The sequence below is a fragment of the Octopus bimaculoides genome, chromosome 30 (genome assembly GCF_046866305.1).
Source record: "Octopus bimaculoides isolate indiv1 chromosome 30, ASM4686630v1, whole genome shotgun sequence".
Taxonomy (NCBI): domain Eukaryota; kingdom Metazoa; phylum Mollusca; class Cephalopoda; order Octopoda; family Octopodidae; genus Octopus; species Octopus bimaculoides.
In genome coordinates, this window is record NC_142957.1 from 5,868,618 (window position 1) to 5,881,117 (window position 12,500).

Genomic DNA, 12,500 nt, shown 5'->3' on the forward strand with positions numbered 1-12,500 from the left:
ACAGACACACAAACACACATACACATATATATATACATATATACGACGGGCCTCCTTCAGTTTCCGTCTACCAAATCCACTTACAGGGCTTTGGTCGGCCCGAGGCTATAGTAGAAGACACTTGCCCAAGGTGCCACGCAGTGAGACTGAACCCGGAACCATGTGGCTGGTAAGCAAGCTACTTACCACACAGCCACTCCTGCGCCTAGTTATGTTTAATAAAAAAAATAGCTTATTTACCTAAGTTTTAATTCTATCTCCTTCGAAATAATCACCTTACGCATCAATACACCGGTCCCGGCATTCCTGCCACTTTCGGGATCTGACCTGGAAGTCGTTTACTGTGAGTCAAGGACCTTCTGCGATTCACCCTTGATATCAACAGTGGTGTTAAAACAATGACGTTTGAGCTACCTTTTCATCTTGGGCAAGAGACGGAATTCTGCAGGTGCTAAATCTGGCAAATAGGGTGGCTCTGTGGAAGCGATAAGATGAGAGAAACTCACAAGTGAAGAGAGCTCAGTGACTGGGTGCATTGTCATCATTCTTTGTGCTCCACAAATCCAGTCGTTTTTGATGAATCTCCTCCCTCAAACGCTTCAAAACATCACAGTAGAACGCTCAATTGATGGTCTGGCTCTGGAGGATGAATTCACAATGCACAATACCACATTTCCAAGGGTAACGCTCATTGCAGGTCTTCCAAATCACTTATTGCTTAGAACCCATTGTCTCATCGCCATAAGCTTGCCAAAGCATGCTCAATGTGTCTGTAGCAAACTTTTCGAGTTTCACGCAAAATTTCACATTGACTCCTTGTTCATGTCCATGATACCTCTTATACCTTACTTTTCTCTCAAGATGCTTACACTTTGTCGAGCATGCACTCTGACATTATTTATTAATAATGATAACAAACTTTTCTACTGGAAGCACAAGGCCTCAAATTTGGAGGAAGGGATTAAGTTGGTTACATCAACTCCAGTGTGTAACTGGTACTTAATTTATCAACCCTGAAAGGATGAAAGGCAAAGTAAACCCCAATGGCATTTGAATTCAGAACATGAAGACAGATGAAATACTGCTAAGCATTTCACCCAGTGTGCTAACGATTCTGCCAACTCACCACCTTATTAATAATGATAATATAATTAAGGTGGAGAACTTGCAGAATCATTAGCATGCTGGACAAAATGCTTAGTAGTAATTCACTCATCACTACGTTCTGAGTTCAAATACTGCTGAGGTCGACTTTGCCCTTCATCCTTTTGAGAGTCAATAAATTAGGTACCAGTGAAACACTGGGGTTGAAGTAATCGACATCCCCCCTTCCCCCAAATTTCAGGCTTTGTGCCTGAATCATTAGCACACCAGGTAAAATGCTTAGCGGTATTTTGCCCATCTTTATGTTCCAAGTTCAAATTCTGCTGAGGTCAACTTTGCCTTTTGTCCTTTCAGGGTCAATGAAATAAGTACCAGTTACATACTGGAGTCAATGCAAATGACTTTCCCCCTCCCAAAATTTCAGGCCTCTTGTGCCTATAGTAGAAAGGCTTATTGTTTTTATCAAGTGAGAGAATAATGCATGCAATCATAGTGATTTAGGCCTTGTACCTAGAGTAGAAAGTATTATTGTTGTTGATGTTGTTGTTGTATTGTCTTTTTATCTTTTTTAAAAATTTTTTATATAGGTTTCCAAGCTGACAGCTGCTCACATAGCTCCAACTTCCCTACCAGATTCATGGAGAGAAAGGTATTGTATATGTTGAAATAGATGTGGGTGTGTTGTTGGTGTGTGCATTCTTTTATTCTTTACAGTCATTTGACTGTGGCCATGCTGGAGCACCACCTTAAAGGCTTTTAGTTGAAGAAACCAACTCCAGGACTTATATATGTGTTTATGTGACGTGCGTGTGTGTTGTGTATATTTTAATGCAGTATACCAGCTTGGAACATGTGTTAAATGACGGTGATGACATGCACCCAAATACACACACACACACATACACATGCACACATGTACAACATATACAACACATACACACACATACAGCACATACACAAGCAACGCACATACAGATATGCACATATACAACACACAGCACACTCACATGCGACATTCATACCACACACACATGCATGTAACATATGTAAAGCATGTGCACACACACATATTTAGTTGATTTTATGAACACCCAACACTTTATCTAACCCTTCCTTCCTTCCTTCCTTCCTTCATTATGTCTTTTCAATTTCGATTCTGCAGGAATTCGGCACCAAGTCACCGATCATCCGTCCATTACGTCAATTCCATCATCTCCTCAGACAGAGACGACACTCTGGTGAACGGCACCACAGATTCTGGTTCAGACACGGAGGAGACATTGTTCAGTTCATCGGAGCACTGCAGCGATGGGGACATTGCCTACACTGGTGCCGACAGTGGGGAAGACGGTGGGTGCGATGGCAAAATATTTTGGACAGGGGACGAAGTTACAAATGACGGGCATGTCAAGAATGACAACAGTAAAAAAGACTATAACAGCCGTGACGGTGATACTCAGATCAATGGTGTTGTAGAGTATCAAGAGTCTGACAGTGAAGAAAGAGGTATCAGTTTGGGTCAGCCAGTTGAGGCCACGACAACAGGATTTGGGTCCACATACATGACTGGGACCATCCAGAATAAAATTGAGAACTTGTTCCTGGACTCTTCGCCAAAAAGTCAAAGGGATCGGGAACGAGGACAGAGGTCACCACAGCAGGCAGAGGTGGTTAGAGCGGCCGGCAGGATGGGATTGGGGATGTCGTCAGTGACATCGGCAGCTGCGTCAGAATCAGGTGTCGCCTGCAGACAGCGTCAGCATCGGACTCAAGCCAACAGCAAGGATTCTGGCAGCCACACTATGGACCATTCTGAAGTCAAGGTCGCAGTCATCCCGTTGACGGCAAGAGGAATCACACGGAAAATTGCTGTGAAAGACATTGGCAGTCATCGGACAATTAGGGGTGGACACATGGAGAAAAGCATAGGAACTGAGGAGCTTGAGCATTTGGTTGGGGCCAACACTACCACAAGCATGACGTTTGGTGGGAGTGGGGAGAGTTTGGGTGGCAGCAGGGGTGGGGGTGGTAGTGGTGGCGTGAAGGGGAAGGGGAAAGATGAAGAGTCAGGGTCAGCCAGATCTTCAGATTTCTGTTCGTCAGATGAATGCATGACTGATGATGACGGTGCCGTGGTAGTGGTGAGACAAGCAAGGAGTACCAACAACAGCAGGAACTCGGAGGAGCGTTGCAGCGCCATCGGCGATGACTTCGCCGCTGGCGTTCGGGGTCGAGTCACCGGTGCAAGCAACGAGTCGCCGTCCCCTTCAGACGAGTCTGACCACCACCACACCGACGAGGATAGCGGCAGTGGAAACAACAACAGTTACAAAAGAAATGATGACGGTGATAGTGACGATGACGCCGACGCCGATGATGATGATGATGATGATGACAATGATGACGGTGATGAAGAGAGTAAGAGCAGCAGCAATGATGATGAAGATGCTTGGAACGACACGTGCGATTCTGTGAAGAAGATTGAAGAATCCTTGTTCCAGAAAAGTCTCAGCAACAAACAAGATCCAGCTACTGGTGAGCTTTTGTTGTTCTTTTTGTTGTCATTGTTTTGTTTTTCATTACTTTTTTTATCCCTTGCCTTTCTTTTTGTTTTTTAATTTCTTTTTGATGTTGTTTTTGTTTTTTAATTTCTTTTTGATGTTTTTGTTTTTTAATGTCTTTTTGGTGTTGTTGTTTTTGTTTAGCCCTTTGTCAATCCTGATCCAGTAAATGTGTAAACAAAGACATTCCAGCTATGATCTATTCAGACATAGTGTATCTAGGAATACATTATCAAATGTGACCTTCCCTGTTATTATTGTTTATCCTCTGGTCAATGCTGATCTAGTAGATTGGGATCAAACTTGTTCCAGATGTGACCATCCTGTCATTTATTCAGACATAGTGTATCTAGGAATACATTATCAAATGTGACCTTCCCTGTTATTATTGTTTATCCTCTGGTCAATGCTGATCTAGTAGATTGGGATCAAACTTGTTCCAGATGTGACCATCCTGTCATTTATTCAACCACGGAAAGATAAAAAGTAAAGTCAACCTCAGTGAAATTTGAACTCAGAACGTAACAATGGGTGAAATACTGCCAAGTATTTCATCCGGCATGCTAACGATTCTGCCAGCTTGCTGTCTTAATAATAATAATAATAATAATAATATGATAATAATAATAATGATGATAATAATAATCTTTTCTACTGTAGACACAAGGCCTGAAATTTGTGGGGAGGGGACTAGCCGATTTCATAAATCCCAGTATTTAACTGGTACTTAATTTATAGACCATGGAAAGATGAAAGGCAATGTCGACCTCAGTGGAATTTGAACTCAGAACATTGCGACAGATGAAATACTACTAAGCATTTTGTCTGGCATGCTAACGATTCTGCCAGCTCCCTGCTTTATCCAGGTTTCTTAAATGGGCCACCATATTCCTGATTTTTCAGAGGAAACGAGCAGTGGCTGTGTGGTAAGTAGCTTACTTACCAACCACATGGTTCCGGGTTCATTCCCACTGCGTGGCACCTTGGGCAAGTGTCTTCTACTATAGCCTCGGGCCGACAAAAGCCTTGTGAGTGGATTTGGTAGGCGGAAACTGAAAGAAGCCCGTTGTATATATGTATATATATATATATATATATATATATATGTATGTATGTATGTGTGTGTATATGTTTGTGTGTCTGTGTTTGTCCCCCCCCCCCCCCCCCAACATCGCTTGACAACCGATGCTGGTGTGTTTACGTCCCCGTAACTTAGCGGTTCGGCAAAAGAGACCGACGGCTACACCAGGCTCTGAAATCAGATCTACAGAACATACCATGATCATCACCTGAAAATAAGTTTTATTTCCTTTGTTCATTTAGTGGTTTTGCAAATGGAGCCGGCAGTTGGTAAATCATCATCACCATCATCACCAACATCATCAGTATCAATGCCACCAACATCGACCCTTATTAGTAAGTTGTTTCCTGCTCTTCAGACCAAATCTCAAAACAGCGCCAAAGAAGACGTAAGTATATATATATTCTTTTATTCTTCTACTTGTTTCAGTCATTTGATTGCGACCATGCAGGAGTACCACCTTGAAGGGTTTTTAGTCGAACAAATTGACTTTTTTTTAAGCCTACTACTCAGTCTATCAGTCTGTTTTGTCAAACTGCTAAGTTACAGGGATGTAAACACACCAACACTGGTTGTCAAGCGGTGGTGGGAGGACAACCATCCCCCACACACACACACATATGATGGGCTTCTTTCAGTTTTCGTCTACCAAATCCACTCACAAGGCTTTGGTAGGTTTGAGGCTATAGTAGAAGACACTTGCCCAAGGTGCCACGCAGTAGAACTGAACCCGGAACCATGTGGTTTGAAAGCAAGCTTCTTACCACACAGCCACACCAATGCCTTATACAATTGTGTGTGTGTGTGTGTGTGTGTGTGTGCGCACATGTATACACACACACACACATATATATATACACACATTTACTTGTATCAGGTGCTAGTCTGTGGCCAGGCTGGAGCACCACCTTGAAGAATTTTAGTCAAACCGATCAACTCTAGTATCTACCTGTATTTTGCTAAGCCTGGTACTTATTCTATCATTCACTTTTGCTGAACTGCTAAGTTACGGGTATGTAAACACATCGACACTGGTTTGTTAAATGGTGATGACACCTGATGACTATCTCAGATCAAACTGGTTGAAACATTGTTTAGATGAGAATATTGTAAATACACAGTGTAAAGATGACTAGTTCTTATCCAGACTGGTTCTATGCACATATCCAGGAATAAGACATCAAATAACTACCCCAAATCATACTGAATAAAACATTGTGTAGGTGTTTTCTTCTTCTTTCTTGCCTTTAACCCTCCAATGCGGAGTATAGGCCACTTATAATTGAATTCCAAGTCACATAATTTCTCGCTTCTGTACTTATACTCTGCCATGAATGTCCCCCTTTCTCTAGTTCCTTTTGTGTTGATCTACGCCACGAGTTCTTAGGCCTACCCCTCTTTCTATATCTATCTGGATTCCACTGTAAAGCGCTTTTCGCTGCATTTGGTGTGTCCTTTCTAATTGTGCTACCAATCCACTTCCACTTTTTCTTAAATATTTGCTCCCTAATCAAAACTTGATTCGTTCTTTGCCATAGCTCCATATTGCTTATGTGTTCAGTCCATCTGATTTTAAGTATACTACGCAAGCACCTGTTGTGTAGGTGTAAATATTCAAATATCTTTTATCTCTAAAAGTAATTTTAATTGTTGCTAAAAATTATTATCTGTTAAGGCAAGTGAATTGAAATCGAAATCGAACCAAATTCGACGACTGGCACCCATGCCAACCTCTCTTTCATTGGACACTAAACTTTGCTTGCAAAGACCTGTTGGAGCAAATGAAATCGAAATCGTAATTGAGCCATATTCGATGACCGGCACCTGTGCCAGTGGAGCACTAACAGCACCGTCTGAGTGTGATCATTGCCAGAGCAGCTGTCTGGCTTCCGTACTAGTGGCACATAAATAGCACCATTTGAGTGTGATCGTTACCAGCGTCGCCTTACTGGCATGTTAGAAAATCATTCGAGTGAGGTCGTTGCCAGTGCCGCTGGACTGGCTCCTGTGCAGGTGGCACGTAAAAAACACCATTTTGAGTGTGGCCGTTGCCAGTACCGCATGACTGACCCTTGTGCCGGTGGCACGTAAAAGCACCCACTACACTCTCAGAGTGGTTGGCATTAGGAAGGGCATCCAGCTGTAGAAAGTCTGCCAGATCAGATTGGAGCCTGCTGCAGCCATCCGGTTCACCAGTACTCAATCAAATCGTCCAACCCATGCTAGCATGGAAAGTAGACATTAAACGATGATGATGATGATAATAATTATTATTATTATTATAATTAACTACTCGTTTTGGACATGCTGAGATTTCATTTCTAACTCGCTTTTTTTTTTTTTTCTTGCAGGAAAAACAGTCACAGCAGCAAATAGCAACACAGGCACCAGCACGAGAGGGCTCCCAATCTCAGTTGTTGAGAGAAAAACTTGCACAATTAGAGAAAGAGATAACACGATTTCAAAAGGAGAACTCCAGTTTGGAAAAACTTCGGCTAGAACGGGAAGAGGTGAGTTGTTTTTTTTTTATTGGGAATATGTATTTGTCAATGTGTATTTGCACGTATATTCAGAGCATTGGTGCTGGTGCCACATAAAAACCACCAGTACACTGAGTATAGCAGTTGGCATTAGGGATCTTTTTTAAAACGGGGGCCACATTTTTCATTAATGTTTTACGTAGTGCTTTTGGTACCGAAAGACTTTCAAACTTCGTATACTTATCTATTTTGTGTTATAGAACAGAAAAATATTTTTGTATTCGAATTTATTTCATGTAAAAAATTGTCTTATTTCGATAATTTCAACCAATCACTGACGTCCATTCAGCCGATATACATTAAGTGCCGACTACATAAACAAACGATTCTTCGTTTTATTTGCTTTTTTCATTTTAAATTTGCTTTAACCCTAACCCTAACCCTAACTCTAACCCTAACTCTAACCCTAGGGTTAGGGTTAGGGTTAGAGTTAGGGTTAGGGTTAGGGTTAATTGTTTCAGAATCGTTTGTTTATGTAGTCGGCACTTAATGTATATCGGCTGAATGGACGTCAGTGATTGGTTGAAATTACAGAAATACGACAACTTTAACATGGAATAATTTATGGATTTCTTTTTTTTTTAAGAAGACTAAGAGAAAAAGATGTTTTATATGACACATTCTACCAGTGTTCCAAGTTTCAAAGTGTTTCGTTAATGAAAAATGTGGCCCCCGTTTTAAAAAAGATCCGGCATTAGGAAGGGCATCCAACTGTAGAAACCAAGACAAAACAGACTATGGAATCTGGTGTGGTCCCATCCTTGCCAGCTACTATCAAACTGTCCAGCTCAATCATGAGGTAGTGAGTTCGATTCCCGAACTGGGCTGTCTGTTGTGTTCTTGATCAAAACACTTTATTTCATGTTGCTGCAGTTCACTCAGCTGTAGAAATGAGTTGCAACATCACAGGTGCCAAACTGTGTCGGCCTTTGCCTTTCCCTTGGATAATATTGGTGGCGTGCAGAGAGAGGCCTGGTATGTATGGGTAACTACTGGTCTTCCATAAACAACCTTGCCTGCACTTGTGCCTCCGAAGGGAACTTTCTAAATTAGTGCCGTTGTTTGTCAACAACAGCTATCGGTGGTACTGTTATTTATGACATCGTTTGTGCATTTGTACTGGTTTTAGGGTTAGGGTTAGGGTTAGGGTTAGGGTCATGAGTATTTTTGCCAAACCCTAACCCGCACCCTAACCCGAGCCCGAACCCTAACCCTAACCCTAACCCTAACCCTAACCCTAAAACCAGTACAAACGCACGAACGATGTCATAAATAACAGTACCGCCGATAGTTGTTGTTGACAAACAACGGCACTAATTTTATTCAAGGGAAAAGATCCCATGACACCGGTAGAACATGTCATTTACATTCCACAGCAGTAATTGTTTTCACCTCAATAGACGTCAGTAGTTGGTTGAAATTACCGAAATACGACAACTTTTAATATGAAATAACTTTAAAAAGATAAAATTTTCTCAATAACACTAAGAGTAAAAAGATGTTTTATATGACACATTCTACCAGTGTCCCAAGTTTGAAAGTGTTTCGTTAAGAAAACAAGTGTTGCCCGTCAAATCAGAAAGATCCAACTTCTTAACCACCGTACTATTGTATCAATATCACCAGTAATTTCTCACCCATCACCCTACATCTCTTAATTTGCCCAGAGTGTGAAGAAGCTGAGAGAGGAAATTGCCAAATTTGATTTGGTTAAGAAGGATGAACTGCAGAAACTTGAAGAATTCAAAGAACAAGAACTAAAGAAACTAAGGTATGTTAGAAACTGTTCCTTTGGATTACATTTTCGTTTTTGGTTTTTATATTGTTTTAGGTGTATTTTTTTCTTCTTGGATCTGGGTTAGGGTTTTGTTTGGGGTTGGAATTCAAATGTTTCTGCATCCCATTTTTTTTTGTGTAAAGTGTGCTGTTCTTTGAGGTGTTGTTGACCCATGATCAAAGAGGGAAAGGAACTTGAGCATTTCATCCCCAAAACCCTGAAGGACAGGTTATATATATTAAAATGCCCTCAAATGTTTGTAAAATAACCCATGAAAAATTCCCAGCTCGTGTTTGAGAGCGGGCTGTGTGAATGTGCATGGCCTACATTCTGCGTTCAAATTTAACCATGATCGACTTCACCTTTCATCATTTCGCGGTCAATAAATTAAGTACCGGTGAAATACTGGGGTCAATATAATCAACTAGTTTTCTCTCCCAAAATTTCAGGCCTTGTGCCTTCAATAGAAAGCATTATCATCATCATCGTCATCATCATCATCATCATCATCATCATCATTATTATTATTATTATTATTATTATTATTATCATTATTATTAATATTATCATCATTAAGGCCATGAGCTGGCAGAATTGTTAGCATGCTGGGCAAAATGCTTAGCAGTATTTCATCTGCAGCTACGTTCTGAGTTCAAATTCCACTGAGGTCAACTTTGCCTTCCATCCTTTTGGGGGTCAATGAAATAAGTACCAGTTACACACTGGGGTCGATGTTATCAACTAGCCCCCTTCAACCAAAATTTTCATGCCCTTGTGCCTAGAGTAAAAATAAAACACCCATGTTTCCAGAGATGAAATATTCAAAGCCCAAAGAGTTCTTCTCAACACATAGCTATGATGCTTCCCCACTACTTCTGCTTGTATTATGCTCCCCCACTATTTCTGAACTTATCAGCAGCCACTAAGGGATGTGCTCAACTGGTTACAGTCAAGCAACTGACAAGCAAATCTGTGGTATTAAGCAGAATATTTGCTGTAGCCCATCTTTTACACTTAGACAAAACATGTCCATGATAACACTTCAAATCAGTTAAGATCAGAAGCTATGAGAGCTATTATTATTATTGTTGTTGTTGTTGTTATCATTATTATTATTAGTGTCGTTGTTGTTATGATTACCATTGTTATTCTTATTGAAGAAATGAGAAAAAACTATTTGAAAAATACAAGAAAGCTGTTCGTTCATTGCCCAGTAAACAAGACAGACAAGAGATAGAAACATTGAAGTCTCAGGTGCGTACATTTACCCCCTCTCTCCCCCATGTATATATATGCATATAGATGTATGTATGTGTGTGTATGTGTGTATATATATATACACACACACATATATATATGTATATATATATATATATATATATATATATATATATATATATATATATGGATTCTGGTATTCATAAAATAAATCTCATTAACGTACCATTTCATATAGAATACGAAAGAAGAGAAAATGATGAGGAATGTATAAAGTTATAAATGACAGCGAAATCGGCCGCACCGGTCGTCAAGAGCTGTGGCACAAGGGTCATACATGGTCGATCGTTTCACCTGGCTAGGTTCAGAGTTCCCTCGATCAGGGCTACCCAGAGTGGGTACCAGGCCAATTTAGAGCCAGTGGTGTTCTTCAGCCCAAGAGTCAGGTTGCTTGGGAACGCAGCCCAAAGCGGGTGGTAAGCTCCATCCAAGGCTAAATACGGGGACGAGTTCGATAGCCGACAAGTACCGCGAGGGAAGGTTGAAAAGAACTTTGGAGAGAGAGTTCAAGAGACCGTGAAACCACCCTGGGGTAAACGGGTAGGACCGCTCACCACAATCGTGAGGGGAGTCAATCTACTGCTTCCTACCGAGGTGCCGGTGGCAGCTGCTTGTTCCGCGGGTGGTTGTCTGTCGCCTTGTCGGCAGCATGCCAGCATGGAAGATGGATGTTAAATGACGATGGTGACGAGAAGGCATCAGGTTTGTACTGACAGCAGTCAAAAATTACATGCTTTCTTATCTGTTAATCATCATCATCATCATCGTCGTTTAACGTCCGCTTTCCATGCTAGCATGGGTTGGACGATTTGACTGAGGACTGGTGAAACCAGATGGCTACATCAGGCTCCAATCTGATTTGGCATGGCTTCTACGGCTGGATGCCCTTCCTAACGCCAACCACTCCGAGAGTGTAGTGGGTGCTTTTACGTGCCACCGGCACGAAGGCCAGTCAGGCGGTACTGGCAACGGCTACGCTCAAAATGGTGTATTTTATTTGCCACCTGCACAAGAGCCAGTCCAGGGGCACTGGCAACGATCTCGCTCGAAAGTCCTTACACATGCCGTGGGCACAAGTGCCAGAAAGGTAATGCTGGGCACAGGTGCCATCACGATTTCGCTTTAATAATAATAATAACAATAATAAAAATAATAATTATACCGTCCAGCATAAATAAAAGTCAACTTCATTATATTTGTGAAAACTTATTCTGACATTAAATGTTAATGTTTGCTTATATTCATTCTCCTTTATACTTTTTTCTTTCAAATTCCCAACTACCATCATTGCCACCACCACCACCACCACCACAATTACCATTGCCACAACAACAACAATCCTTACTGCTGCAATAACTACCACTACCTCCACTACAACAACCATCACCATCACAATAACTACCACCACTACTATTACAAACACCACATTGATATAACCGCCAACACTACTACTCCTATTACAATATCATACTACCACCACCACATTTCATGCAACACTGCCACCACTACTACCATCATCTCACTACAACTATACTATGCCACGATCCTCTCCAACATGCATCACTAAAATAACAACAACAACAACACCCTCTACATCACTGCCCCTACCACCTACAACACCACTGCCGCACTACACTGTCCGACTGTCACCACAACACAGCTCAAAGATCTGCAGGAAGAGATGAAACGGAAGGAGTCCCGATGGAACGCCAACAACAACCGTCTACGGCAGAGAATCCAGGAATTGGAAGACGAGACTCACCAGTTGAAAGATGAGATCCATTTCATGGAGAAGAAGAGGTTGGAATGGATGAAGGAGAAAGAAGCCATGAACCAAGTGTGTACACCATACTCTTCATTATTATTATTATTGTTCAGTAGTTTTATTTTTATAACGTGCTTTCACTTCACTACCGAGCGCAGCTCTGTGCGCCTTGGGTATGTGCTGTGGTTTGCTGTGGTGGTCTTATGGTTACTGTATTGAAAGTGTTTTGCTTAGGATGTGTGCAGTGCCCAGTAGTGCAATTTTCTGTATGTTATATATATTTGTAAGTCCTGGTGTTTTTGTTATGTATTTGTCTGAATATTTTTTTATTATACCTAAGGCACCTACTATGATAGGAATTGTTTCTGTTTTTAGATTCTACATTCGAGTTACC

At 41.3% G+C, this 12,500-nt stretch overlaps 1 protein-coding gene across 3 annotated transcripts in view; it reads left to right on the forward strand.

Annotated features, from left to right (window-relative positions):
* LOC106878594 (uncharacterized) overlaps positions 1–12,500 on the forward strand; it is a 63,052-nt gene that overhangs the window by 32,520 nt on the left and 18,032 nt on the right. For all 3 annotated transcript variants that reach the window (XM_089346318.1, XM_089346320.1, XM_089346319.1), the window contains 7 exons: positions 1,692–1,753; positions 2,267–3,639; positions 4,989–5,134; positions 7,098–7,256; positions 8,954–9,057; positions 10,224–10,317; positions 12,002–12,178. In XM_089346318.1, the coding sequence (XP_089202444.1) occupies positions 1,692–1,753; positions 2,267–3,639; positions 4,989–5,134; positions 7,098–7,256; positions 8,954–9,057; positions 10,224–10,317; positions 12,002–12,178 (2,115 nt within the window). The remainder of the gene's footprint in view (positions 1–1,691; positions 1,754–2,266; positions 3,640–4,988; positions 5,135–7,097; positions 7,257–8,953; positions 9,058–10,223; positions 10,318–12,001; positions 12,179–12,500) is intronic.